A 27588-nucleotide genomic window follows, 5' to 3' on the forward strand; every position below is an offset into this window, starting at 1 on the left:
CTGACCCATAAGCGTTAGTAGGGTGGAAGCTGCTGAGCTCGGAGTCCAGCGACTCACTGGGACCAGAACGGCGAACCTGCGGCGGCTGGTGACGCGTGCGTCCTGCCTCCTCCTCCCGCCTGGGGGGCGCGTGTTGGTGACGTCGGGGTTATGATGGCCACCGGGAGGCCGGGAAGGTGAAGGTGAGAGAGCGAGCGCGTCGGGTGGTGGGGCCCGGCCCGGGCCAGCACGGCGAGTCCTGAGTCCCCCGGCGTGGGCCTGTGAGACGCCGGGTTCCCGGGGGCTCAGGATCCGGGCCGGCGGACGTCCCCACGTTCCGGCCTCGCCGCCGGACCCTCAGCGGCCCTGACAGGAGGGGGCGGGACGCGGGACTCGGGAGTGGGGTCCCCTAAGGCTTCTTGTCACCCCCGCTTTCTCACCCTTCTCCACCACATCCCACCCCTGCCCTTTCCCCATTTCTCATCCAGTTCTCTGTATTTGCCTGCACTTATTCAGCGCGAGAGGTGCCTACGTTCATCACCGTAGGCGCCCTGCTCTGACTTCCCCAAATTTGGGCATTTCTTGCTCTCGCACAGTTGTCTCTTGTTTGGCTTCTCAGTGGACGGTAAGCCTCCTTGAGGGCAGGGACTGTTTTTTATCCATCTCTACCTCTAGCGCCTAGCACACACACACACAGAGGGCAGACAGAAAATGTCGAATAATTAGCTGCTTGGATGCTTGAAGACAGAGTTGCCCAGTCCCGTCTGTTTTAAGCCTTGATTGCCCTGTTTCTTTAATTTCTCTATTTACTCTCTTTCTCTCCTCCCAGACTGTCACCCTTCCCATCCCCAAGGGTCGGGTGAGGCAGCTTCCCATAATTGAAAATAAGTGAGCTTTACAGTCAACGGGAGGTGATATCTCAGTTCCCAGCTTGGCCGCTTAACCAGCAGCCCATAAATCTCTTAAGTGTTCCAAGCGTCTCTTTGCACCATGGAATTGAGAATTAAGTAAGATATTTTACAACATCTGGTAGATAGAGGCTTTCAGTAAGTTCCACTTCTCTCTCTCAACTCCACCTTCCCGTCTCTAATCCTCAGTGCCACAGCCCTCAAGCCCAGTCCTTGACCTGGTTCTGCCCCCTCCTGTCACCCCTCTGGATGTGCCTTTACCAGGGTCCCTGCTTCTCACCAGCACACGTCTGAACACGTGTTTGTGCACACCCGGGCTTGGCCTCGCACCTGTGTGTTGTGTTTTTCCCCAGGGCACTTCCTCACATACCACCCCAATACCTCAGTGAGTAAGCTTCCCTCGGGGATGAGTTTGTTTGGCTTTTAAACCTGATTAGACTTCTTTGGCTTTTTTTTTTTTTTTTTCTGCCCTGTTGACATGTCCCTTTTCCTTTCCAATAACTCAGAATTGGTGGAGTCAACACAATCAGTAGCCAACCTCAACCTGAGACAGGACAGAGGAGAACTCAGATTCTTTTCATCTTTTTGCCTCCAGCCATGTCCATGATGCCCACCCTGTGAAGGTCTCTCACCATCCATAAAGTAAGTGGGGTGGCTGTGACACCTGGCACCCTGGATCTGGGTGGAGGGGAAAGGGGTGTACTCTGCTGGCCATCCAGCAGCAAGTCTCTTGGATGGGGTCATCTCTGCGCGGAGCTGGAGCATTCCAACCCACGTTGGAAAGAACTGTAGTTCCTTTTACCTTCCATGGAGGAGTTCACTGGTTGCCGAGAGAGCCCGGTTAAAGATTGACTGTTCAGAAAGTGCCTGGGATCTCTGGGCTCCCGGAAGAATGAGTCTCTTTCTCCCTCGTTTGTTCTCTGCTGTGCTGGCTCCTCCCTCCCCGTCTCTGCCCAGCAGACGCTGGCCCGCTGGCTCCTTATCTCAGCTCTTCTAAGAGTCTGCTCTGCCCCTTTACCCTGCATACTCTTTTGTTTCAGTTTCTCAGCTTTTCCTCTGTTCCAGTTGTGCCAGCAGACAGTCCGTGGATCCATTTTATTTTCCCTGCTAGGAGCTGCTCTGCATGAAACTGGGTAAAGAGGTGGTGTGGATTCAGGGACTGTGCCTGGGATCCAGACACACCTTGTGGTGAATTTTGCTGTTGCTATCCTTATACCCAAGGCACTTAATCCTCCTTAACTAACAGCCTAGGTTGAGGCAGAGCTTTTCAGTACCTGGGAGTGCTAATAGCTGTTTAATTTTTTTTTTTTTTTTTGGCTGCATTATGTGAGATCTTAGTTCCCTGACCAGGGATTGAACCCATGCCCCCTGCATTGGGAGCATGGAGTCTTAACCACTGGACCACCAGGGAAGTCCCTAACAGCAGTTTAGAATTGGGTTTGGTTCTGGTCTTAGGTTAATATCTGTTAATATTGTGCCCCCAGCACTTTTTTGGGGTGGGAGTGGGAAACTACTAGGATGAATTAGGCTTTTCCCAAAGTATGACCCACAGGGTTTTAAAAACTGTGACATGGAAGAAGGGTTTCTGCAGATAAATTTGTGAAATGCTGCGTTAAATACAGTTAAACAGGCCTTCCTTCCCAAAGTCTTTGCTGTGCTCGTGTACTCCAGTGGAGGGGGACTGTAGCACATAGTGTTTTACAGATTGATTCTGCTATGGGATCATTTTTGTCCACTGCAGTTCTGTGGACCACGCTTTGGGAAATGCTGCTGTAAACTCTCTGAAACCACGACCTCAGGAGCGCTTTGAGGCGGTCACAACAGCTTGAAGAGTGCCACGTAGTGTATAGCTGATACCGGAGCTCAACTCTGGCCCAGCTGTGCTTGGGGGACTGGCTGTGCCTGCCTGCTGTGAGCGCTGCGGTGAAGTAGGGGCTGTCAGGGCTTTCCAGAGGAGGAACAGGAACCAGCTGTTTCCCCCAGCTCTAGAAGCATAGGAAGCCAGCAGGTGGAACCCCAAGATAGCTGGGGCCCTATCTTGGCTTGTGTGTGTGTACTTGCAGCTGTGGTCCGTTTGTGCACGTACGTATGCCCAGCTTGCTCTTTGGAAGGATTACATTCTGGAATCTGAAAGATTTGTTTAACTCTCTTGACTCACTGAACTCCAAATAGTAGGAAACATACTTAGCCAAAGGCTGCTTTTTAAGAAAAAAGTAAATATACGTATTCCAGGATTGGAAGGGTAGGAAGGTAATCCCCTTTAGGGCATTCACTATCTCAAACGCTGTCTCTTACAGTTGTAGAGGAGGAAAGTAGAAATGGAAATAGGTCACTGCTGTGTATTAGAGACTGGCTTTCTAGAAGCTCACAGATTAGACAGGGAGAAAGTATGACGAAAAAAAAAGCCAAAAGTCTGGTAAGGTTGCACGGCCTCCACAGAGATGTCAAGGAAGGCTTCATGGAGGGGGTGACACTAGCGTTGGGTCTAGAAGGACAGGAGGAGTAGGCCAAATGGGTGAATAAGGAAAGAGGATTCCAGGCTGAAAGCAACATGTGTAACACGAACATAGAATCTCAGCTCAGGCACGAACAGAGGCAGAGAAAGCAGTTTGGAGGGGTTGGCGGTTCGGGACATGCAGCTGCAGGCTGGGTAATGTGAGAGCAGGGCAGCACCTGGATGGGCTGCACTCTGAGCAGACCAGGTAACCTGGAAGCACTAAGCTTTAACTAGTGTGTATGCTTTTAAATCTTGCGTTTACTGAACACTAACGCCTTTGGTGTCATACCCTTTGGACTTGCAAACAATGACCAGAATTTGAAAGCACTTGCTTCTAAAAGCCCAGCTGATCTGAGAACTTGCTGCCTGCAAGCAAGTCACTTCTGGGGTGGGGCACTGCGGAGCCTCGCCCCTGAGCTGACCTGTGTCCTTGGTCCCCATGGCAGCCGTCAGGCAGCTGTGGGTGTGCTGGTGGAGGAGTTGCCTCTGCCCTCCCCTGAAGGCTGGCTATTCCAGGGGGAAGTCTTGTGATCTTGCTGGTGGAGTTTATTACTCTTGTTGTTTTATAACATGTAAAACTACCTTTGAGTTCGTGCCATGTCATCTTTAATCTTCTCATGGTCTACGTGATATCATGCTTGTACATGTGACGAATCCAAGCTTCTGAGGTTTAAACAGCCGAGATATTTACAGTCACGATTTGAACCCAGCTCTGTCTGATTCCAGAATCTATCTATAATGCTAGCTACATCATGCCATCCCAGACCCAGTTCTCCTTTCGGTGACTTTCCTCTTCTGCTTACACATATCCCCTGTTTCTCTAAGAGTCTTTCCTGCTGGGCCACAGTAAGCCTGATTTCAATGTACTCTCCTTTTCTGCTTTGGAGGAGCCAGTGGTATTTTCTTCCTAGTTCCCCTTCTCAGAGCTCTGCTGTCTTTCTTATTTCAGCCTTTGACACGTGGGCTCCATGCTTAGAAAATCTCCCAGCTGTGGTGTATTCCTGGGGAGGGGGACACACACTCACTTTCCTCTCTCATCTCCCCAGAAATCAGGAACAGCGCAAAATAATTGGTAGGTTTAGGCAAAACCTGTGGGTCCCCATTTCCCTGTGTGTCTCTCTTTCTGCCCACCCTTTGGGATGGTTAGTTCCTAAGGGCCACTTTTCAGTTATTATGCATTTGTTCCAGATGTTCTTTCTGCTTCTCAGGAACTGGTTCAAATGCTTTGGCAGTTTCTCGTGTATGTTCGCTTGTGGGCAATGCGCTGTCATTTCCCAGCTAGAGCGAGTGCCGGGTCTGGTGGAGAGCGGCGTGATTAGGGTGGCTGGGGGAGAGGGGCCAACAAGAAATTGCTGGGTGTTGAGGAGGGCAGAACCGGGCACACACAGCTGTGCACACTCCCCTCATCCTCAGAAAGGCCTTTTCCCTGTGACTTCCCAGTGTCTGAGGGCTCTACTGAAGAAATGGCACTGTGCGAGCTGGGAACTCTGAGGAACGATCCAGGGATGCCCAGCCACATCTGGGGACCACCTTCTCTGGTCTGTCTCCCTCTTTTGACTTTGAGCAAAGATCTCTAGGGCTTTGGAGTTAAGCCTCATGGCCCCTCGCATGTTATTGCCATGTGAAGAAAAAGAGCCTGCAAAGATGTGCGTGTGATTGAATAAGAGCAGGAGAGCTACCCACACAAAAACAGACTGATGATAGGCAAATGTTAACGGTGCCTGTCACAGAATGGTGGGGTTGTGGATTTTTTTTTTCCTTTAGTTTCCACATTTTCTACAGTGTACACATTTAAAATGAAAGAGAACAGTAAACGTTTTTAAGTAAATTGTAGAAGTAGACCTCTCTCATTTGAAGATCACCCTTCCTTGCCATCCACTCCTCCACCCCTCCCCAGCAACCAAAAATAAAACCAAACACCAAAAACCTGTTAGGAATTAGGGCCATCAGGACTGGGCAGCAGAGTAGCCAGGGCAGGGTGGTGGGAGGGCCTGACCTTGAGTGTCACTATGCTGTCACTGCTTTCAATATTCAGCGCTTTTTCTCAGGGGGGTGATGTATAGGAAATAAGTGAAATTTCTGTCACTCTTTTCTGCATAAGGCTAGGAAGAGGGCTTCTCTGTGTGTTACCTTGTGGTTCCCCTCTGTCTCTCTCTGAAATGGGGAGGGCAGGCCTGTCCCTGTTCACCAGACAGGGAACAGCCAGCGCTAGACCTGAGCTCAGGGCCCTGGGTGCCCACACTGTGTGACATGGAGACAGGCCCAAGTGGTCCCTTCCTACTCTTGAGGTGCTGGTTCTGATCTTGCTGTCCCTGATCTAGTCCTGGAGGGCCCATGTTCAGGATGGACCCTCGAGCTGGTGCCTGTCCCCCTGCTGCACCCCGCTGCATGCCAGCAGAACGTCCTGAGCTGGGTGTCCCTGGGTTCGCTCACGTGTCTTCTTTCTCTTGCAGCGCAATGTCCCTGCTCTTCTCTCGATGCAACTCCATCATCACAGTCAAGAAGGATAAGAGACACATGGCTGAAGTGAATGCTTCCCCGCTCAAGCACTTTGTCACCGCCAAGAAGAAGATCAATGGCATTTTTGAGCAGCTGGGGGCCTACATCCAGGAGAGCGCCACTTTCCTTGAAGGTGAGACAGGCAACCCACTCAGCCAGGCCCACGCCTGTCAGCCTCAATATTTAGGTGGCAGGATTTGGGGATGGGGAAGTACAGCACTGCTCTTGAGGAGCTCATGACCAGATGGGTTGTCACCTTCAGTGGTGCTCTGCTCTTGGAATCATGGAATTGGACTCCGGGGAGATTGGGCCAGGAAAACAAGGGACCTGTCATTGAAGAATTCTACGAACTCTGTTCCATTTAGTCACGAGGGGTAGGTGAATCGTCTCCTCATCTAAGAGACAAGCAGATTGAGGTTTTGAGAGTTGTTTGATACCTTGGAAGTGACACAGCGGCCTTTACCCGGGTGTCTCTGGCTCCAAATCCCAGGTGTTTTCCTTGGCCCGGTCTGGCTGCCAGCAGTCCGGGCACTGTCCGGGTGTTGGTTGTTCCTGACCAGGGTGTTCTCTCACTGATATTTTTAGACAACAGGACTATGAATAAGAAACTTGTGTCACCAGTACCTTTTCCTCTAGTTACTAATCTGAGCCCAACCTCTAATCCCTGCTCTGTCAGCAGAGAAGGACTGGTTCCCAGGGCCCCACTAGTTCTGAGCACCAAGTCCAGCCACCGGCTTCTCAGACTCCCTCTCTAGAAGGCACACCTTGGCTCTAGGTCCTGGGATTGTCAGTGAAGACCCAGTAGCTGAATCTTATCTGTCCTTGGTTTCCTCATTTGTGAAAGAGGGGCTCAGGTGAGACCAGGGGGTTCCAAATTCTAGTCTGCAGAACCCTAAAAGTTCAATGGGAACGCCCCTGGGACACACTGCTCTCCACGCTCTGCTTTCCACTGGAGCACCTTGGCTTCTGGCTGGGTTACATGTCAGGTTGCTACTTTAGCTCCCTTTAAAGAAGGGAAATAGTTCCAGTACTGTGGTGTACATGTTTGTCCCTCCATGTTCACATGTTGGAATCCTGAGGCCCAAAGTGTTGGTGTGAGGATGTAGGGCCTTTGGGAGGGGATTATGTCACGAGGGTGGAGCCCTCATGACTGAGATTAGTGCTCTTATAAAGGAGACCCCACAAAGCTCCCTCGCCCCCTTCCGCCACATGAGGATACAACAATAAATCTGCCACCTGGAAGAGGACCCTCACCTGACCAGGCCGGCACCCTGATCCGAGACCTCCAGCCACCAGCACTGTGAGCAATACGTTTCTGTTGTGTCTAAGCCCCCAGTCATGGTGTTCTGTTCGAGCAGCCCGAATGGACTAAGCATGGACTCTATGCCCTGCCCTCAGCGTGGTGCTTGAAGCAGGAGAGGCGTTCCCGAAGTATTGGTTCCATTTAAAAATTTGAATTTCAGGGTTATAAGATTGGTGGTTGCAATTATTCCAGTTTATTATCGTTTGTTTAGCAATAGTTCTGGTGTGCCTGGCCCTGTGCCTGCAGAGATGGGACAGACCAGGCCCCTGTCCCGCCGGAGCCCAGACTAACCCTCTGTGATGCTCTGACTCACTCAGATGGTTCTGTGGATGAACACGTGCTTAATAATGAAGGTGTTTGTGTGGTGGCATCAGGAGTGGGTGTTTTGGTTTCTCTTTTTGTGAAAATATGGAGCCTCTCGTATTGGCGGACTAGAAGGGAAAGCACTGGAGCGATCCTGAGATGTATTTGGGATTGTCCTGGCTAGCGAAGGGGTTGGCTACTGCCTTGGGACTGTTCTCTAAAGGGCAGGTAACAAGAGCTTGTTGGCCTACTGCCTGTTTCTTTTAAATGTAGCCACAGGCTTAAGAGCCAGCTTCCTCTGGGGCGCAGTCCAAAGGCCACACCCCGGTGCCCACATAAGGGAAGAATGTTGATGGGTCTGAGTAGCGGGTGACCAGTGGATGTGGGGAGGTCTTGTTGGTTTGCTCACTTCCTTTCGTGGCACCAGCTGCGGGGGAAACTCACTGGGCATCTCTGAAACGCGCTCGCCGTGCTCTGGATGCTGTGGGAGTGCTCTGCGTGCTGGGGCCTGTCAGCCCAGTGGTTCACAAGTGCCTTAGTCTGTTTGGGAGGCTGTGACAGATACCATAGACTCGGTGGCTTGTAAACAACAAACCTTTATTTCTCACAGTTCGGGAGGCTGGGAAGCCCAAGATCAAGGTAGCGGCAGATTTGGTGTCTGGCGAGGACCAGCTTCCTAGACTGCTGTCTCTTCTCTGTATCGTCACATGTAACCACACGGCAGGAGGGGCTGGCTAGCCCTTTGGGTCTCTTTTGTAAGGGCACTAATCCCAGGCATGGGGTCTCCATCTCTATACACAGTTGACTCTCGAATAACATGAGTTTGAACTGCGCGGATCCACTTATATGTGGATTGTTTTCAATAGCAAATACTATGTAGTAGTACAGAATCCATGGGTGAATCTGGGGATGCAGAACCGTGGATACGGAGGGCTGACCAAATTACATGCTGAGTTTTGACTGTGTGGAGAGTCGGCGCCCTAACCCCCGTGTTGTTCAGGGGTCAGCTGTACCATCATACCGTCATCACATGGGGGCACATAAACATTTAGTCCATTGCAGCAAGAGTGTGCTGAGGGGCAAACACCCGTCTGCTGTCCAGCCAGCTCGTGACCTTCCTCGCGCAAGTACTAGATGGGATGGGGTCAGGATCTTGCTCAGTTGCTCCCGTCTGTCATCGTACGTTATCCACCTGCCTGTCAAGGGCCCTGGGAAGAAGCAGTGCAGTGATCCTAGTATCTGTTTGCTTAGTGAACATTGTGTACCTGCTGAGCGCTGGGTGCTGGGATCAGACAGCTTGGCCTTCACGTGGTAGGTGGTGCAGACAGGTGAGCTAGGCGGCTACCCTGTGGTGAGATAAGGGCTAAGACAGGAGAAGTACAGGGTGCTGTGGGAGCATAAACAAGGGGACCAGACTCAGGGGCGGTCAGGGCAGGCTAAGTGGGAAAGAGCCAGGCACCGTGAGGCGGTGCATTAGTTCTTCAGAGTAGGGGAGGGGCGTGGGGAAGCACTGAGCAAAGCCCAGAGCAGTGGCAAGTGTGGGGATGTGGTGAGGCAGCATGCGAGGCAGCGGGTGCCCAAGACCTGGCTGGAGCAGCGAGCGGGTCCAGAGCAGGCAGGGCCTCGTGAAGGTGCAGAGGGACCCGGTCCCAATCCCAGCTCTGCCATCTGCTAACTCTGATGGGTACACGCCGTGGATTAAATGAGACCGTATTTGAAAAGTGATCAGGGGCTTCCCTGGTGGCGCAGTGGTTAAGAACCCACCTGCCAATACAGAGGACACGGGTTTGAGCCCTGATGTAGGAAGACCCCGCATACCGTGGAGCAACTAAGCCCCTGAGCCATAAATACTGAGCCCGCGCTCTAGAGCCCACGAGCCACAACTACTGAAGCCCACATGCCTAGAGTTCATGCTCCGCAACAAGAGAAGCCACCGCAATGAGAAGCCCATGCACCACAACAGAGTAGCCCCCACTCGCTGCAACTAGAGAAAGCCCACGTGCAGCAACGAAGACCCGACACAGCCAAAAATAAATAAATAAAAATTACAAAAAAAAAAAGAAAAGTAGTCAGAACAGTGTCTGGCATATAGTGAGAACTTGGTAAGTATTTGTTAAGTAAGAAACATATAACTTAATTAGGTACCTGCCCCCATTCTTAGCGATTTTGTGTTTTAATCCATTTAATCCTTTCAGTAGTCACATGAAGTAGGTACTGTTGTCATCTGTGTTTTAAGGGTGAGGAAACTAAGACCAGGAAGGTTCATTTGCCTGGGGTCACAAAGAGCCAGGAAGAGGTGAGAACCAGCACTTCTTGCACTGGGATTCAGGCAGACTTGCTCCCAAGCTGTGTTCTTTGTTTTCTGGCCGCGACCTCCCACCAAGGATCGAACCCACACCCCCTGCAGTGGAAGCTTGGAGTCTTAACCACTGGACCGCCAGGGAAGCCCCCCAAGCCGTGTTCTTCACTGCACTGCGGCCCACAGTAGGGAGTAGCAGGGAGCCGTGGTGGTGGACCCTGCCTTCCAGACTTGTGACTGTGGGACTCTGACCGTGGGGTGAGCCATTTTCAATCTCCGCCTCCAGACACCTACAGGAATGCGGAACTGGACCCTGTTACGACAGAAGAACAGGTTCTGGACGTCAGAGGTTACCTGTCCAAAGTGAGGGGCATCAGCGAGGTGCTGGCCCGGCGGCACATGAAAGTGGCTTTTTTTGGCCGGTGAGTCTCAAAGCCCTCATACCTTCTTTCTTCCCAGCGGGGGGCAGGCAGGGAGGCAGGCACTTTGTGTGGGATCACAGCCTGAGGGCCCCAAGGCAGAGAAGCAGCTGGCATGCTTCAGTGCTCTCCTTCTTATTTATTTTTAACTGTGGTTAAGTACACATAACGTAACATTTACCATCTAACTATTCTTAAGTGTATGGTTCAGTTTCGTTAAATACATTCCCTTGTTGTACAACCATCACCACCGTCCATCTCCAGAACTTCTTCCCCTTGGAAAATTGAAACTCTGCCTGTTAAGTAACAACTCCCGTTCCCCTCTCCCCACCCCCCTGGCAACCACCATTCTCCTTCCTGTCTCTATGAGTCTGACTACTCGAGGTGCCTCAGGTAACTGGGATCACACAGTATTTGTCTTTTTGTGACTGGCTTCTTTCACTCAGCATAATGTCCTCTAGAATCATCCATGTTGCAGCAGTTGTCAGAATACCTTCCTTTTTAAGGCTGAGCAATATTCCATTGTATGTATATACCATATCATGTTTATCCATTCATCCATGATGGACACTTGTTGCTTCCACTTTTTGGCTATTGTGAATAATGCTGCTATGAACGTGGGCGTACAAATATCTGTTTGAGACCCTGCTTTCAATTCTTTTGGGAATATACCCAGAGGTGGAATTGCTGGACCATATGATCATTCTGTTTAAAAATTTTTTTTCTTTTTGGCCGCGCTGCACGGCATGCGGGATCTTAGTTCCCCGATCAGGGATTGAACCCATGCCAACCTGTGCCCCCTACAGTGGAAGCTCAGAGTCCTAACCACTGGACTGCCAGGGAAATCCCCTGTTTTTAATTTTTTGAGGAACTACCCACCATATTGTTTTCCATAGCGACTGCACCATTTTAATTCCTACCAGCAGTGCACAGGGGTTCCAGTTTTTCCATATCCTCCCAATACTTGTTTTCTGTATTTCTGATAGTAGCCGTCCTAAAGGGTGTGAGGTGGTATCTCTTGTAGGTTCGATTCGCATTTTCCTAGTGATCAGTGATGTTGAGCAGCTTTTCATGTGTTAGTTGACCATTTGTATATCTTCCTTGGAGAAATGGCTATTCAAGTCCTTTGCCCACTTTTAAATTGGGTTGTTTGGGGGTTTTTTTAATGTCGTTTTGGTGTGGTTTTTTTGTTTTTTGTTTTTAAGTTGTAGGGGTTCTGGATTTAATTCCTTATCAGACATATGATTTGGAAATATTTTCTCTCATTCTATAGGTCGCCTTTTCACTCTGTTAACTGTCCTGTGACGCACAGAAATATTTTATTTTGATATAGTCCAATTTATGTATACTTTTTTGCCTATACTTTTGATGTCATATCTAAGAAATTGCCAAACCCAGTGTCATGAGGCTTTTCCCCCATGTTTTCTTCTAAGTGCTTTATATTTTTAGCCCTCAGATATCCTTCTTGTTATACTTTGTGGTCTGGTAGGCACCTCTGGAACGTCTGCCACAGTACCAAGGACTTCTCCAGTTCTCGGTGGGCACTGACTGGGTGGCCTACACAGTGAACTCAGTTCTGACACGCTGCCTGGAGGTGGCGTCAGAACCCCCAGGTTAAGAGCCCGGTCCCTCAAGACGCCCCCGCTTCAGGTGCCATTCGGAAACCTGGGCGTCTGACCCACTGGCTATAGATCAGAGGTTCCCACGACCTCCTCCTCTTAATTTGCTAGAGCGGCTCACAGAGCTCAGGGGAACATTTACTTACATTTACTGGTTAGTATATAAGTATGGGATACTGTAAGGGATACAGGTGAAGAGGCACACAGGGTGAGGTCTGGGAGGGTCCTGAGCACAGGAGCTTCTGTCCCTGTGGAGCTGAGGTGCACTGCCTTCCACCCTGAAGCTCATCAGTTCTCATTGTTCAAGAGCTTTTGTGGAGCTTAATCCACAGCGCCCTCCTTCCTTTTCCTGGAGGTCAGTGGGTGGGGCTGAAAGTCCCAACCCTCTTATCACTTGGTCTTTCTGGTGACCAGCCCATCCTGAGGCTGCCTGGGGGCCCCACCTGAGTCACCTTACTAGCATAAACAGGTGTGCCCAACAGGGGCTCCTTATGAGTAACTGCAGACACTCCTGCCACTCAGGAAATTCCAAGGGTTTTAGGAGCTCTGTGCCAGGAACTGGGGACAAAGACCGAACATATTTCGTGTTATACCACAGCACCTTTAAAAAAAGCAAAGCCCAATACAGGAAAAAAAAAGACACCCAGACGGTTGGGTGCTGTGCGCACAGTGGTAGCCTGAGGAATTGGCACTCTGCCACCCCTGCCCCTAATCACCTCGGGGTGGCCCTCAGACCTCTGGGCTGACATTTTGCGTCCTCCCCTCAGAGGTGTGGCCCTGGCTTTGGTGAGCTGAAGAGATGAGTCTGCAGAGTAGAGCTGTTTTCAAGACCCAGAATGTCGGAAAGGGGTGTGATGGGCAAGAATGCTACAGTAATCTGCCCTGTAGCAGGCCCTTATCAGCTGGGACTGACAGGTGGGGCTTCATGTTTGGGAGGAGCATGGTGGGAGAAGAGCGGCAAAATTGGCCTTTTGTAGAAAACCAGGGACTTTGGGGTCATTCAGCTGAGGTCACTTAGACTGAGGAAGACACCCTGGGGGTGAGTCAGTGGTTCCAAGTAGAAGAGGAGGAGTGGGTTGTCCCTCGGAGTCAGGTCATCTCCAGAGTGATGCTGAGAGCCTCAAGCTCGATGGTGGGCTCCCTTGAGGGCAGTGAGTGTCTGCGTGCCAGTGCCACACCGAGGGAGCCCCTCGTAGGCTGGTTTGCCGTGATGAACCGGGAGCACATCACAGACACGGGTCACGGTGTTTGTCCAGCATTTTCATAAACACAGAGAGCCCTCCCTCTCTGCCTGTCTGGGCACACGTCTCACTGTGGAGAACAAGACTTTGGACTTCCAGGCTGTAACTTCTTAGTGACAGCCTGAGACGCAGATAGTGGTAGCTTCACTGACAGCCGGGATTTCCTCGTAGGACGAGCAACGGGAAGAGCACTGTGATCAATGCCATGCTCTGGGACAAAGTGCTGCCCTCCGGGATCGGCCACACCACCAACTGCTTCCTGCGGGTGGAGGGCACGGATGGCCACGAGGCCTTCCTCCTCACGGAGGGCTCAGAGGAGAAGAGGAGTGTCAAGGTGAGGGGACAGCGCCGGCCCGACTCTCAGTCCTGGGCGTGCTGGTGGGTTAAATCTGGGCTTAGACCAACCAGCACATCCACTGTGCCAGGACCACTGGAAGCTCTAAGGAGAAGGCAGTGCCCTCCACTGCGGTAGAGTCTGGGAGGCCCTGTCCTAGCCTGGCTGCTTGGGAGTTGCGAGAGCTTCAGGGAGGGTCTGAAAGCTGGAGCGCCTGAAGTCGGGATTCACAGTCCTTGTGAATTGCTGGGCAGGCCTTTTCTCTTTGTGATGAAGAGCATATGTGCCTTGTTCTTTGGCGTGTTGCCAGAGAGCGATCCCTGCATTTGCTCTGTGATTCTGACACGTCAGCTCGGGGCTTGCGTGTTTTCATTTTTCTGAGAGCCAGCTGCATTCTTGGTTGGGGCCAGATGCTCATTTTGGTTCATAAAGAATTAATTAATGCAGAAAACCCTCAGTTTTAGGACAACATCCAAGAAAGAAACTCAAAAGAGGAGTGAAGAATAGTTGGTTCTTATTGACAGCTCCCAGCTCTTGACTTTTTATGTGTGAAATGAAAGAAAAAGGGGTAGCAGATCAGGCAGCAGTCTCAGGCCATCGTGCTGTGGCCACATGGCACTGGAAATCTCCACGCTGGAGGCTCTTCCTCAGCCCTGATCTTTCTTTCCCTTCTCTCCCATCAGACTGTGAACCAGCTGGCCCACGCCCTTCACCAGGACGAGCAGCTGCATGCCGGCAGCCTGGTGAGTGTGATGTGGCCCAACTCCAAGTGTCCGCTTCTCAAAGATGACCTTGTGCTAATGGACAGGTAAGAGGGCAGGTGCCTCCCCAGGAGGTCCAAACTGGGAGGGCACCAGGTTTCCATTTCTGGATCATCCAGGCCAGGATCCCCTAGGTCCCGTTGTTGCTCTGCTTAAGTATTGCTTTTCAAACTGGCTCAACCAAATCTTCCTGCCTCTTGGATTTCCTCCAGGGTCTGGTTACTGTATCCCTGGGCAGGTGTCAGGGCCCTGAAGATGTCCCAGTGATGGCCTGTAAAGAGGGATAGGGAGGATGCTCAAAAGTTGGGAAGGTTCTCAGCCTCAGCCCAACATTAGTGTGTTTATTTGGGGCGGGGGGGTGGAGCTTGCGGTGGTGAGGTCCATGTTGTATTTTATTTTTCTCAAAGGAACACTTTGCACCTGCTTTGTGGACAGGCTGTAACTATACCAAGAAGTGGGGTACTAGGGTGCTTGCAAGACTCACATAAATACAGAGCTTCACCTTAATTATATACCCCCAAAGTAAAATTCAGATCATTACGTTTTTATAAAAGTGATAGACGTGTATGGCAAAAACCACATTTTCAGAGTCTGGAAGGATATGAGATGAAAAGTAAAAATCCCTCCAATAAGGGCCAGGCCCAATTTCTCTCCCTTCTGTAGCTTTCTCCTTTGCCTGGCTGCCTCAGGTCTGTTCAGAGCAGGAAGGATGGGGCCCATGGTCTGTGTGTCCGGTGACAGTTTATCCTTGTCGCCTCTAGCCCTGGCATCGATGTCACCACAGAGCTGGACAGCTGGATTGACAAATTTTGCCTGGACGCCGATGTGTTCGTGCTGGTGGCCAACTCAGAGTCCACCCTGATGCAGACGGTAACCCCTCCTCCACCTTTTCCCACACTCCGAGGACCCAGCTGAGTGGGCGGGCTGGCAGGGTCTCGGCTGGCACAGCTCCTCCCCCACTGAGGTCTTCCCCCCCATCCAGGAAAAGCAGTTCTTCCACAAGGTGAGCGAGCGCTTGTCCCGCCCTAACATCTTCATCCTGAACAACCGCTGGGACGCGTCCGCCTCGGAGCCTGAGTACATGGAGGAGGTGGGTGCCTCTTTACCCAGCAGTTTGCGGAATGCTACCCCATGTGTCTACCCAGACCCTCTTTATGCTCTCCCAGGCCACATCCCTGAATGAATTTCAGCACCAAAGAAGTCCCGGGTGTTCCTTGGGGTCGCTGATGGCTTTAAAAATACCCCTTCGTGGGAGTTCCCTGGTGGTCCAGTGGTTAGGACTTAGTGCTTTCACTGCTGAGGCCCCAGGTTCAATCCCTGGTCAGGAAACTAAGATCCCACAAGCTGTGCAGTGTGGCAAAAACAAAACCAAACAAAAACAAACTGAAAAAACAAAAACAACTCTTTGGGACTTTTCTGGAGGTCCCGTGGTTAAGAATCTGTGCTTCCAGGGGCTTCCCCAGTGGCGCAGTGGTTGAGAGTCCGCCTGCCAATGCAGGGGACACGGGTTCGTGCCCCGGTCCAGGAAGATCCCACATGCCGCGGAGCGGCTGGGCCCGTGAGCCATGGCCGCTGAGCCTGCGCGTCCGGAGCCTGTGCTCCGCAACGGGAGAGGCCACAACAGTGAGAGGCCCGCATACCGCAAAAAAAAAAAAAGAAAAGAATCCACGCTTCCACTGCAGGCAGCACGGGTTCAATCCCTGGTCTGGGAACTAAGATCCTGCCTGCTGTGTGGTGCGGCAAAAAAACACAACAGCAACAAAACGCAAACCCTTCACTTCTCCCATTCGCTTTCCCGGACCCCTCTACTCTTCAAAAGGTTTTCTTCCAGGTCTGAGAAGCATCCCTACCACGTTAGCTGCTGCACCCTTGCTTGCTCTCTTTATTTAGTTCATAAAGAATTAATCATTATAGAACAGGCTTAGCTTTAGAAAGACATCCAGGAAAGAAATTTAAAAGAGGAGTGAAGAATAATTGGTTCTTACCAACAGCTCAGAATGCTTTACTTTTTATGCGTGAAATGAAAGAAAAAGGAGTAACAGACAGGTGATATGGGGTGATGATAAAGCACGTAGTCAGCAGGCTGACACTGGGCAGTGTGACTGGTAAATTCCCTAATCCCTCCGGGAAATCCTCACCTGTGAGTTGGATATAATAGAGTTGTTGAGAGGATGAAATCTGTTAACTTTGAGAAAAGGTCTGGCATGTGGCAGGTGTCCACAAGAGGCTGTCATCACTTTTAAGTTCCAGTAGTAGAACCCTAGGGCTTCAGAGCTAGGAGGGATTTTGGGGTGCGGCCACTCATGTAATAAACGAGGCCCAGGGTAGACTCAGCTTGTCAGTACAGAGTCCAGGTGTAGGTTTCTTGACCAATCCCCCCCCCCACCCAGGTTCCTTTCCTTCTGGGGCGCCAAAGTGAGACACTCTGTAGGCTCTAACAAGGCAATTTGGGGCACATGTAAGCATTTCATCTTGTTGATGCACCAGCTGTCTTTGACAGGCTGTACCCGAGGGAACCCCTGTGACGTGGGTTCTGGGGAGCCTGGTGGCTGGAGAACAGATGGTGGGAGATGGTCGCTGCATGTGTGTTTGTACCTTTTGAATCCTGAGCTGTGTTAACAGATTATCTGTGTTTTAGAAAAGAAGCAGTTGGGGGCCGCGGGCTCCATCAGGAGGGGCCCACCTGCACCCTGCCTGCTCACGTAACGCCCGTCTGCTTGGGCTCCAGGTACGGCGGCAGCACATGGAGCGCTGTACCAGCTTCCTGGTGGACGAGCTGGGCGTGGTGGATCGAGGCCAGGCTGGAGACCGCATCTTCTTTGTGTCTGCCAAGGAGGTGCTCAACGCCAGGATCCAGAAGGCCCAGGGCATGCCCGAAGGAGGTGACGATGGAACCAGCTTCTTGCTTTTCCCGAACATTTGAGTCTTTGGGTCTCACACTAAGTCAGCCAGTAGAAACAGTTCTGAGCACGAGGTGGTGAGAAGAGCCCTGAGTGAGAAGCTCTCGGCTGCGAGTTATTTCTCGACTAATGTGGTGCAATTCTCCTAGGGGGCGCTCTTGCAGAAGGCTTTCAAGTGAGGATGTTTGAGTTTCAGAATTTTGAGAGGAGATTTGAGGTGAGCACAAGCCTTTGATCCTGGTGTCTGGCGATTCTGTGCCTCCCCGGCTCTTTCCAGCCGTGTCCCTGGCAGTGGATGCCAGAGCCTGGCCCTTGGCCAGCGGCCTCTGCCCCACTCTGTGCCTCTTGTGTTCCAGGAGTGCATCTCCCAGTCGGCTGTGAAGACCAAGTTTGAGCAGCACACAGTCCGGGCCAAGCAGATTGCGGAGGCTGTTCGCCTCATCATGGACTCTCTGCACATTGCGGCGCAGGAGCAGCGGTAAGAGCCCCGGAGGTGACAGGAGGGAGCGTGGCAGTGACCGCCTCACCGCGGCCTGGACCCAGCCCAGGGCCAGAGCCTGGCCGCCAGATCGGAGTCTCAGGGCTCCCTCCAGGCCCCATTCGAGCCACGAGGAGCAGCCTGGTGAGGAGGCCGTGGGGCGTCTGTCCGTCCCACCTGGCCTGTGCAGCGAGGCTCCCCACGAGCCCACGTTGGCGGCCTTGGGCCAGTGCTGCGCCGAGCACAGCAGCCGTTCTCAGAGTTGAAGCAGGACATACTTCTTAAAAATACCCTTTTTTTGGAGAAATTAAAATATAGGAAAGTACAGAGAATAGCATACCATGCTTCCATTGCACAGAATTGACAATATTTGCTATATTTTTAAGTTAAAGTAAAAGACATACGGCAGAAACTAACACAACATTGTATAGCAATTATACTCCAATAAAGATGTTAAAAAAAAAAACACAACAACAACACAGAAAAAAATGTTGAATACCCTTTGATTCTTCAGCCCCTGTCCCAGTGTCCCTCTGCCCACTCCTCAGAGGCAACTGCAATCATGAATTTGGTGTGTAGTCCTGTCATTCATGAAGCAGTACTTTTTATGTAAGTTCTGAAGAATACATAACGTTGCTCTGCAAGTGCTTTAAATGTGCAGGTACGGGATCATGCTGCACCTGGCTTCTCTTTCCACTCAGCATCGTTTTTGCCCTTTGTCCTTGTTGATACCTGTAGATGGAGTTTAGGACTGTTAGCTGCTGTAGAGTAGTCCATTGTGAATGTACCTCATTTTCCCGTAGATTGATTTTTAGATTTCATTATTTTGCTATTGCAAACCCTGCTGCAGTGGATGCCAGTCTGTGTGTCCACTTGTGCACATCTGCGAGAGTCTAGCATTAATTCCTGGAGGTGGAAGGTTTCCTCTTAGGGTATATGCATTTCAGTTTTACTCAGTTTTACTTGTGGCTTTCTGAAACATCTGAACCCGTCCAAGGTCCCACCAGCAGTGTGTGCTGGAACTCCCATTTCCCTGACCCCATCAGTAATTCAGACTTGGGGAATTTGGCCAGGCTTCTGGGTAGTGTAGTACCTCTTTTTTCTTTTTCTTGATTATCCTAGTGATTTTTTTCTATATTAATTGGCAGAACTTGTTCTAAAGCCCCTGAAAGCTCCCTCCCCTGTCGGTCACCACCACATCTTCCAAATTTGGAAAACTTGAGTGAGTTGTCGGCGCCATCTCTCCCTCATACCTGGGAAGGGGAAGAGCAGGCGTCCGGGGATGTGCATGGAGCTGCCAGGATCACCGCTGGGGCCCACACAGGCTTCCCCGCGTCACCTCTTGCTTCTCTGCTTAGTCGTGTGGGGACCTGCGTCGCGTAACCAGAGCTCGCTCTTTCAGGGTTTACTGCCTGGAAATGCGTGAAGAGCGGCAGGAGCGGCTGCGATTTATTGACAAGCAGCTGGAGCTCTTGGCGCAAGACTACAAACTGCGAATTAAGCAGATTACGGAGGAAGTTGAGAGGCAGGTGAGAGGCGGGAGAGGAAGCACACTGGGGAGATGCGGACTCCGAGTAGAGGCTGGGGAGCTAGAAAAGTGAAAACACAGACGTCCTATTCCTTGGGGGCTCCTCAGCCTTCCAGGAGGAAGTCGTGGCCCTGATTCAAGAATGTGGCGCCTCCCTGGGTTTGCTCTTCCATCGTGTGACCCTGGGCAAGTCCCCCCTCCTCTGGGCCTTCTCCTCCATATCTTACAGGAGTGTTTGGTCAGCCAGTCTCTCTACCTCAAAAACTTTTAATTCCGTAGATCAGCTGAGGACACTGCATGGGCGAGGGGAAAGATATCCAGTGTGTTAGAGTCTGTTAGACTCTCTCCTGGTGCTGCGGAATTGAACCACGTTCCTCCTTGACGCTTACCAGCATGCTGCTTCTGCTGTAGGTGTCCACCGCGATGGCTGAGGAGATCCGGCGCCTTTCTGTGCTGGTGGACGAGTACCAGATGGACTTCCACCCTTCCCCAGTGGTCCTCAAGGTTTATAAGAATGTGAGTCGTTAAGTGGCAGGTGCTCTGGGCAGGGGCTCCCCTTATTCCTTGTTGGCTACTGGAAGGGATCACCAAGCAGACGGCGATTCAGCCCTGCTGCTCTGAGTCAGGGCCCCTCAGCCGGGGACACGAGCCCCGGGCTCCCATGCGGCCTGCCTGCCACTGTCGCCTGGTGGGCCTGGGCTGACCAGCCTCGGATTTCCCTGTCCCTGGGCTCCCCAAAGGGAACCTCTGGCAGAGGGCGCCGCTTCCCTTCACCTCTCTTCTGGCTGCAGGAACTGCACCGCCATATAGAGGAAGGACTGGGCCGAAATATGTCGGACCGCTGCTCCACGGCCATCACCAGCTCCCTGCAGACCATGCAGCAGGAGATGATAGGTCAGTGCTGTGGGGGCCTCGGGACCTGGTCCCTGGGCTGCCCAAAGATCAGTTCCAGGCCAGTCTACAGAAGTAACGGCCTTTCCTTGTCTGTCACCTTTTATGATGAGTCAGCTCCATACCTTGGGGTTCTGGGCATGTGTCATGAGTTCATTCCACACATAGACGTGGGGGGTCGGTCGTGGGGGGAGGGCATCCTTTTTTAATTTTTTAAATAAATTTATTTATTTATTTTTGGCTGCGTTGGGTCTTTGTTGCTGCACGCGGGCTTTCTCTAGTTGCAGCGAGTGGGGGGCCACTCCTCGCTGTGGTACGTGTGCTCCTCATTGCAGTGGCTTCTCCCGCTGTGGAGCACCGGCTCTAGGCATGCGGGCTGCAGTAGTTGTGGCGTGTGGGCTCAGTAGTTGTGGCTCGCGGGCTCTAGGGTGCAGGCTCAGCAGTTGTGGCGCATGGGCTTAGCTGCTCCACGGCACGTGGGATCTTCCCAGAGCAGGGCTCGAACCCGTGTCCCCTGCACTGGCAGGCGGATTCTTAACCACTGCGCCACCAGGGAGGTCCCCGTGGGGGTGTGTTGTGTTACCACCTGGAACTAGCAGAGGCTGAGAGCTCGGCCTGCTCCTTAAATCCGCACGTTAGCTGGTGTGGAACCTTGGCCTGCATCCCCTCGCCCACTGGCCCACTCTTCCAGGCCTGGTTTCTGGGCCTCACCGTCAGCATCCTGGGCCGCAGCGAGTGTTCTGAGGCTCAGCCCTGGCGTGGCACGGGGCTGAGCTGCTGTGCTTTCTCCGCATTTCTGTTCCTGACAGACGGCTTGAAACCCCTCCTTCCTGTGTCCATGCGGAGTCAGATAGACTTGCTGGTCCCTCGGCAGTGCTTCTCCCTCAGCTACGACCTGAACTGCGACAAGCTGTGTGCCGACTTTCAGGAGGACATCGAGTTTCATTTTTCTCTCGGGTGGACCATGCTGGTGAACAGGTTCCTGGGCCCCAAGAACAGCCGCCGGGCCTTGATGGGCTACAACGAACAGGCAAGCGAAGTCCCGCACCCTCGGGCATCAAGGGAGGTCAGTCTGCACCCCAGGCACACAAACTGTTCTGAAAGGGGTGCCCTGAGGTCACAGCCGTGGCATGTGGGCCACCGCCACGGTCAGGTTTTTGCCACAAATCAACCTAGCTTTATCCTAAGCACTAATATTTGTGAAATTACAAATGCAAGCTGCATTTTTTTTTCTATTACATGTTAAAGTGAGCATGTAACTATTAAATATAGATGACCTATCTGTCCACATACCACCATTTTCATGTTTGGATGTTGAACCCCCCCATCTCTGTACCATTGGAGTTACTGCCCGGGCTGCTCTCGGGCCACGTCCCACACCTGGGGACCTGTGCTGAAGCGTTCCAGGGCGGCCACTGCTCCTGTTCTGTGGTACCCCACAGTGCTCACCTTTGGGCCGGCAGGTCTGTTAGGAGCTTAAATTCTCTGCTACATGTGAAGCTCATTTTCCCTTTTGGGAAATTGAAGAGCCACTCCCCGTGCCCCTGTTCTGGACCCTAGAATGAGAGACTGGCCGGTATCTTCTCAGCCCCGCCTCGTTTCTCTCTGCAGGTGCAGCGGCCCATGCCCCTGACCCCGGCCAACCCCAGCATGCCCCCACTGCCCCAGGGCTCCCTCACCCAGGAGGAGCTCATGGTTTCCATGGTCACCGGCCTGGCCTCCCTGACCTCTAGGACCTCCATGGGCATTCTCGTCGTTGGAGGAGTGGTCAGTGACAAGCCCTGCTCGGGAAGGGGGGTGGCAGGTGTGTGGGGACCGAGAGGCACAGTCTGGTGGGTGTCCCCGCATCGGCCCTGCACTTCACATCCGTGATGACTTTTTGCTGTGATCTCAGGAGCCGTGTAGCCTTAGCCCTTTAACATACATTTATTGACTTATTTAAGTCTCACTCAACTAACGTGACATTTAGGTTCCCGTTCTACAGAAGAACATCTGCAGTTGGCTTGCCAAGTACACACAGCTAGGATTTGAACTCTGGCCCCATCTGACTCCAGGACCATATTCTTTCCCCTGTAGGGCCAGTAGGGTAGGGAAGTGACCTGAGAAATTGACGGACCTGGGTTCTAGAGAGGTGGGTATGACCAGGAGTTTCTCACTGGTAGGTGAGTAAACCGAGAGCAAAACTTGCAAGGGCTTGAGACAGAAAGAGGCCAGGCTGGGCCTTGAACCCTTGTCTCTCCAGCTGCAGTTTTATTGCCCTTTCTTTCTGCCCCAAGGCCTGAGATCACAGGCTGCCTTCTTGATTACTGGGGTACTCCCATGTCTTGACCCAAGACACACTGCAGCTAGAGTTATTTATGCCTTGGATTTTCTTGATGATGTGGGAAAGTTCTCTTTGTCACGGTCATTTGAGTTGTGGAGTGGTGGCAGAGCGTAACCGTAACGAAGCTGCCAGGAGTTCCATTCTCAGCTTGTAAGACTAGGGCGGGCTGGAGCTGAGGTCCCCTCCCTCCTGGCTGTGGATGGTACATGCTCTGGTTTTTTCCACAGATGGTGACCTGGCAGAGGGTCATGATCTGAGAAGCTGACACTTGATGGTTATGTAACCCTTTTTACAGTCAGTGTCTCATTTTACCCAAACAACCCTGAGAATTGGGTGGGGGCCGTTATTCCTATTTTGGGAGGAAACAGGTGTAAACAAACTTGCCCAAGTCACCAGCCAAGGAAGAGCTTCACACTAGAGCCTCGATTTCTGGCTCCAAGTCCAGTGCTCTTTGACTGTAACTACACTGCCTCCAACCAAAGTGTTACAAACCAGACCAAAAGAAGCCATCTACTGAGGACCGATGTGCAGAATTCTGCTTGTCAGTGTCACCAGAATGGAAGGTCCCTTCAGAGTACTCCAACGTTTATCTTTAAGATTTTTCTGTGCCTGGATCTGTGCTTCTGGTGCTCACAACCACAGAGGTGGACTTTGCACAAGTCATGTTGTGTGGCCCACACTAAGTTTCCCTCGTCTCCAAACTAGACAAGGTCCCTGCCCTTCTGGCCTCAGTGAGACCAAGGAAGACATTGAAAGGAGTGTTCTGAGTAGAAGCACAGAGGCTCTTGGGAAAGTCCTAGCTGAGAGGATGGGCGGTGGGATGGCAGAGGGACTGTGCCAGCTGACCACTGTGCCTCTGCAGGTGTGGAAGGCTGTGGGCTGGCGACTCATCGCCCTCTCCCTTGGCCTCTATGGACTCTTGTACGTCTACGAGCGTCTGACCTGGACCGCCAAGGCCAAGGAGAGGGCCTTCAAGCGCCAGTTTGTAGAGTACGCCAGCGAGAAGCTGCAGCTCATCATCAGCTATACCGGCTCCAATTGCAGCCACCAAGTCCAGCAGTGAGTGGCCCCGTCAGCCCCGAGGGGCCGGTGCCGGCTCCCGTGGTTCAGGACTGCCCTCTAGGTTTCCTCCTAACCTGACCTGGAAACCACTGGGCCCTGAGTGCTGTCTGACTCTGGCCTTCAGCTGTGCAGCGCCAGCGTGGAGGCTAGGGATGGGGGAGGGGTCTCCAGGGACACCTTACGTCCTGGGCTGGGACCAAGTAGGCCTCTGGTCTCCCAAGGAAGGAAGACATGGGAAGACGAGGGGTGTTACCTGTAGCCATCTTTTAAAGGTTACCTCGAAGGGCTTGGGTTGTGGGCGTAGCTTTGATGTTCTGAGCCACAGCCCATTCTTCATGGCGTATCTTAGGGCAGGTGGGAATGGATGGCTTGCTCTGGGTGGTGGTCAGGAAGGCGCTGGCTGCCTGCCTTTTACTGCTATGTGGCAGGCCCTCTGCTAGGCGTTTGGCACCTAACTCTTCATTTTCTCCCCGAGCCCTTTGAGGTAGACGTTTTTACTGGCACCTTGTTTTTCAAAATGAGGAAACGGAGATGTGAAGAGGAGTCATGTGTCTCCTGCACTCGGCTGATTAGCAGCGGGGCCGCGATCTGCATCCTGGTCTCTTGTGCCCGAGCCGGGGCGCCTTGCTCTGTGCTCCGGGTTCTTGCTCTGTGCTGACGCTAGCGCGTGTGGTGGCTGTGATGTCCGCGGCCTCAGCAGCGGGCGGGGACAATTCTGACAGACCAGGACAGGCGCAGGGGACAGATGGGCTGGCTGCTTCACCACCGACGTGGCCTGCTTGATCCTGACTCTCCCCCCTCAGGGAACTGTCTGGGACCTTTGCTCATCTGTGCCAGCAAGTTGATGTCACCCGGGAGAACCTGGAGCAGGAAATTGCCGCCATGAACAAGAAAATTGAGGTTCTTGATTCACTGCAGAGCAAAGCCAAACTGCTCAGGTGAGGTTGGCCATGTGGCAGCAGAGGAGGTCTGGTCCCTGGGGTTACAGCTCACAGGCACGTCCTTAACCGTGGTGTCTCAGGCACTTGACACGTGCTGTCCCATCTTCAGCGTCCCTTTAGGGACGTATCATCACCTTCACTTTATAAAATGGAAGATCGAGGCCTAGAGAGGTTAAGTAACTTATCTGGGATCCCACAGTAAGTGGTCAAGCCAGGAGGAGAAGAATCCAGGCGTGCTAGGCTCCAGCACTCTGTGACACTCCACACGTTGATTGTCCTTTACCGTCGGCGGGAACAGTGGGCTACACCCGGCCCCCACTTTCCGCCATTTCACGGTGCGGCACGGCAGCATCTGTGTCCACGGGGGAGCCGGCCAGGTAGCCGGTGACCGGCAGAACCCGGAGCAGAACCCAGGTCTGCGTAGGGTCTCTGTTGAAAGTCAGAGCTTCCAGCAGCAGGCTGCTGGGGAGAGGATGGGTCTCAGGAGTCAGGAGTCCTGGCTTCTGGTCCTGGCACCCCCATTTGGGCAAATCGCTGAGCTTTCCTATGTCTCATTGCTTTCGTCTGTGAAATGGAGTAAGGTTTCATGACACAGTCACAGAGCTGAGTGTGCGCGTGCTCTGCAGAAGCCCTCGGCCCACTCAGGCCGGGATAACATCAGCACACGGGGACTCTGTTCTTCCTGCCCCCGCCCTGACGTCAGCACAGAGGGGAGCTGCATCAGAGGGCACTGGTGGGCCTTGCCCTCCCCGCCCACTGCCCTGGGACAGCTGTGTTCTAGAGACACGCTGCTCATCCCCGGGAAAATCTCACGCGGCGTGTGGCTTCGGGGTGGCGGTGTCTCTGCTGCTTGTCACCTGCAGCGACAGGGTGAACCTGAAAAGGGCTGCGTGTGAGCAGCCCAGCCTCCTGCTGACAGGCAGGAAGACTGTTCCCAACAGTCCAGGGACTTACCCGTGGTCCCGGCATGAAGCAAACACAGAGCTTGAGGGTCAGAAAAACCTGATTTTATTTCCACCGCTGATTGGTCGCGTGACCGTAGGAAGTTATTGAACCTCTCTGGGCCTCATTTTCCTCATCGGTGAAGTGGAGGTTATTGGAGGGATAATGAGTAAATGAGTCTGTACAAGTCAAGCGTCCGGTAGAGCAGCACTTGGCCTTGGCACACAGTGCTCTTACTTGTTATCAGCTGTTACTGCTACAAGGTAACCGTTTCTCTGCAGGAATAAAGCTGGTTGGTTGGACAGCGAACTCAACATGTTCACGCACCAGTACCTGCAGCCCAGCAGATAGTGGGCAGCCCGGAGCCGGAGCCCGCGTAGGGAGGGGCAGCGCTGCCAGCCGCGAGGGGCCTCCCACCAGGGCCACGTGCAGCTCCTGTCCGTTGCCGCCACCGTGAGAATGAAAGCACCCACTGTCTCCCACCGTTTTGAGCCCTGAGACGCTAGTTATTTTCCCCCTCCTTTGCCTGCTGTTGCAGGAAGATATTCCAGCTCATACCCCTAAAGGAGACTTGTTTTTTTCAATGATGACTCTGGACAGCATGATACTGAGGAGTTAAGTCGAGTCTATTCTCGGTTTTGTCAGGCTCTGTTGATTGAGAATCATGATTGCTTGATGAGGTCTTGGGATCAGCCAGCATTGCAGAAGGCCTGGTTGGGCCTTTAAGGATATCAGGCAAGACACCCCCTCCTCCAGCCAACGCTAACACTGACCCACGCGCACCTGCCTACCACGCACCCCAGCGCACCCACAGAGAAAGGCCACCTTAGGAGGTGGTTGCATTTTCTTCCCGGATTGCGCTGGGAACAGTTCCAGGAAGGCCAAGGCCGTCCCAGGATGGTTGTGGCTTACGTGTCAGTTTGGTCCTTCGGCTTTCATACCTCATCCCATCTGCAGAGCCTTCCAGACCAGCCCTTCAGTCTTGGTGGCGGGGCTGAGAGTGCAGAGGTAGCTGGAACGCTGACTGGCATGTGTGGAGGGCGTGTCCCAGTGCCCCTGCTGTCACAGGCGGCCGGGGCCGTGATGGGGGGAGGCTTGCCTCCTTCTCCTCATTCTGTCTCTTGTTCTGGTTTCGGTCCTTAGCCTATCAGTCTGGTTTCTTATTTATGAAAGATAGGTTGGTGCAGATAGTTAAAGGATGTAGTAGAAGGAAAGATGGCGGAAGGAGGGAACCTTGGCGGCAGGCTAAGAGGAGTGGGCCCCTCCCAGGACAGCTAGAGAATCTGGAGTTGATGCAGAACAGGACCTTGCATTTGACCTCGCTCTGTGAGGGGTTCGTGGGGTCTGAGAGCCCACTCTACTAGCTTGATGCTCTATAAGAGACATGTTCCCACCCCTCACCCCACCTCGACCCAAGCTGCCCTTGGCCACCAGACCTCTGGATGCAGTCTCCTGTGCCAGCGATGCTGCACGTGGCCAAGAGACAGTGCGGGGAACCCAGCACCCAGCCTCCCACCCTCCCTGATCCCAGAGCCTCCAGGTGACACATGGGGCCTCGTGTTGATTTTGAGAAGTGTTTCCTGTTGTTGAGTTTGGGGATTGTTACCGGTCAAAGTGGGGGCAGGTTCCTGTCTCCAAGGTGTTAACTGTCTGGGGCAAACAGCCTTCGGGTGACAGCCTTTGCAGGGTAGGTCAGAGAACTTCCTAGAAGCCAGCAGCACGTCTCTCCCAGAAAGAGGCTCAGGCAGAGAGGTGGGGCTTGTCCTGCTCTCTTGAATCCACCCGCCCTCCGACTTTGGGGAAATGACTTGGTGACCTCTGCTCACTGGCGGGTGGCATGCAGGTGGCGAGCTCTCCAGGTGCCCGCTTGTCCTTCAAACCCTCAGTCTACCCTGGTGCGTGGAACAAAGCGATGGACTTGGCCGAGGCCGCCGTGCGGCGGGACGACGCTCTGAGCTTTTTGCCAGCCTGGATGGTGGTTACCTCCCAGTGTGTCTGGAGAAATCAGTGTCACACAATTCCAATGAATCTTGTGCTTTTGGGGGGGGGTTATTTAGAATAACTAAACATGAATTTTTTTTGAATGTAGCCTCTGGGCAGTGAATGAGATTTTGAGCTTCTTATACAATAAGTAAAATTGAAATTACACCACTGAGGGCGAGACTCTGAAAGAACTGTGGCAAAAAGCACTTTAATTTAATGCTGCTGACTTCGTCCTCTGTTTTTATGTTCATTTGCTGGAGTTCAGGATGTGCTTGACATGGTGGGTTTTTTCTCTGATGTATTTAAGGTGATATATTTGCCTGAATTATTCCTGTATCATTGCTGATAATATTGAACACTAAAATAAAACCTAGTTGG

At 52.5% G+C, this 27588-nt stretch overlaps 1 protein-coding gene across 1 annotated transcript; it reads left to right on the top strand.

The window, feature by feature from the left end:
* On the top strand, nt 1–27588 carry MFN2 (mitofusin 2). The gene is made up of 19 exons (XM_079915360.1): nt 1–182; nt 1394–1529; nt 5838–6016; nt 10075–10210; nt 13239–13401; nt 14085–14209; nt 14924–15032; nt 15145–15252; nt 16891–17044; nt 17212–17279; nt 17419–17540; nt 18943–19069; nt 19480–19584; nt 19860–19962; nt 20769–20989; nt 21571–21726; nt 23145–23341; nt 24148–24282; nt 25509–27588. The coding sequence occupies exons 3-19, from the start codon at nt 5842–5844 to the stop codon at nt 25576–25578; spliced, it is 2274 nt and encodes a 757-aa protein (XP_079771486.1). The 5' UTR covers nt 1–182; nt 1394–1529; nt 5838–5841; the 3' UTR covers nt 25579–27588.

Source organism: Stenella coeruleoalba (assembly GCF_951394435.1).
Source record: "Stenella coeruleoalba genome assembly, chromosome: 1".
NCBI classification, from domain to species: domain Eukaryota; kingdom Metazoa; phylum Chordata; class Mammalia; order Artiodactyla; family Delphinidae; genus Stenella; species Stenella coeruleoalba.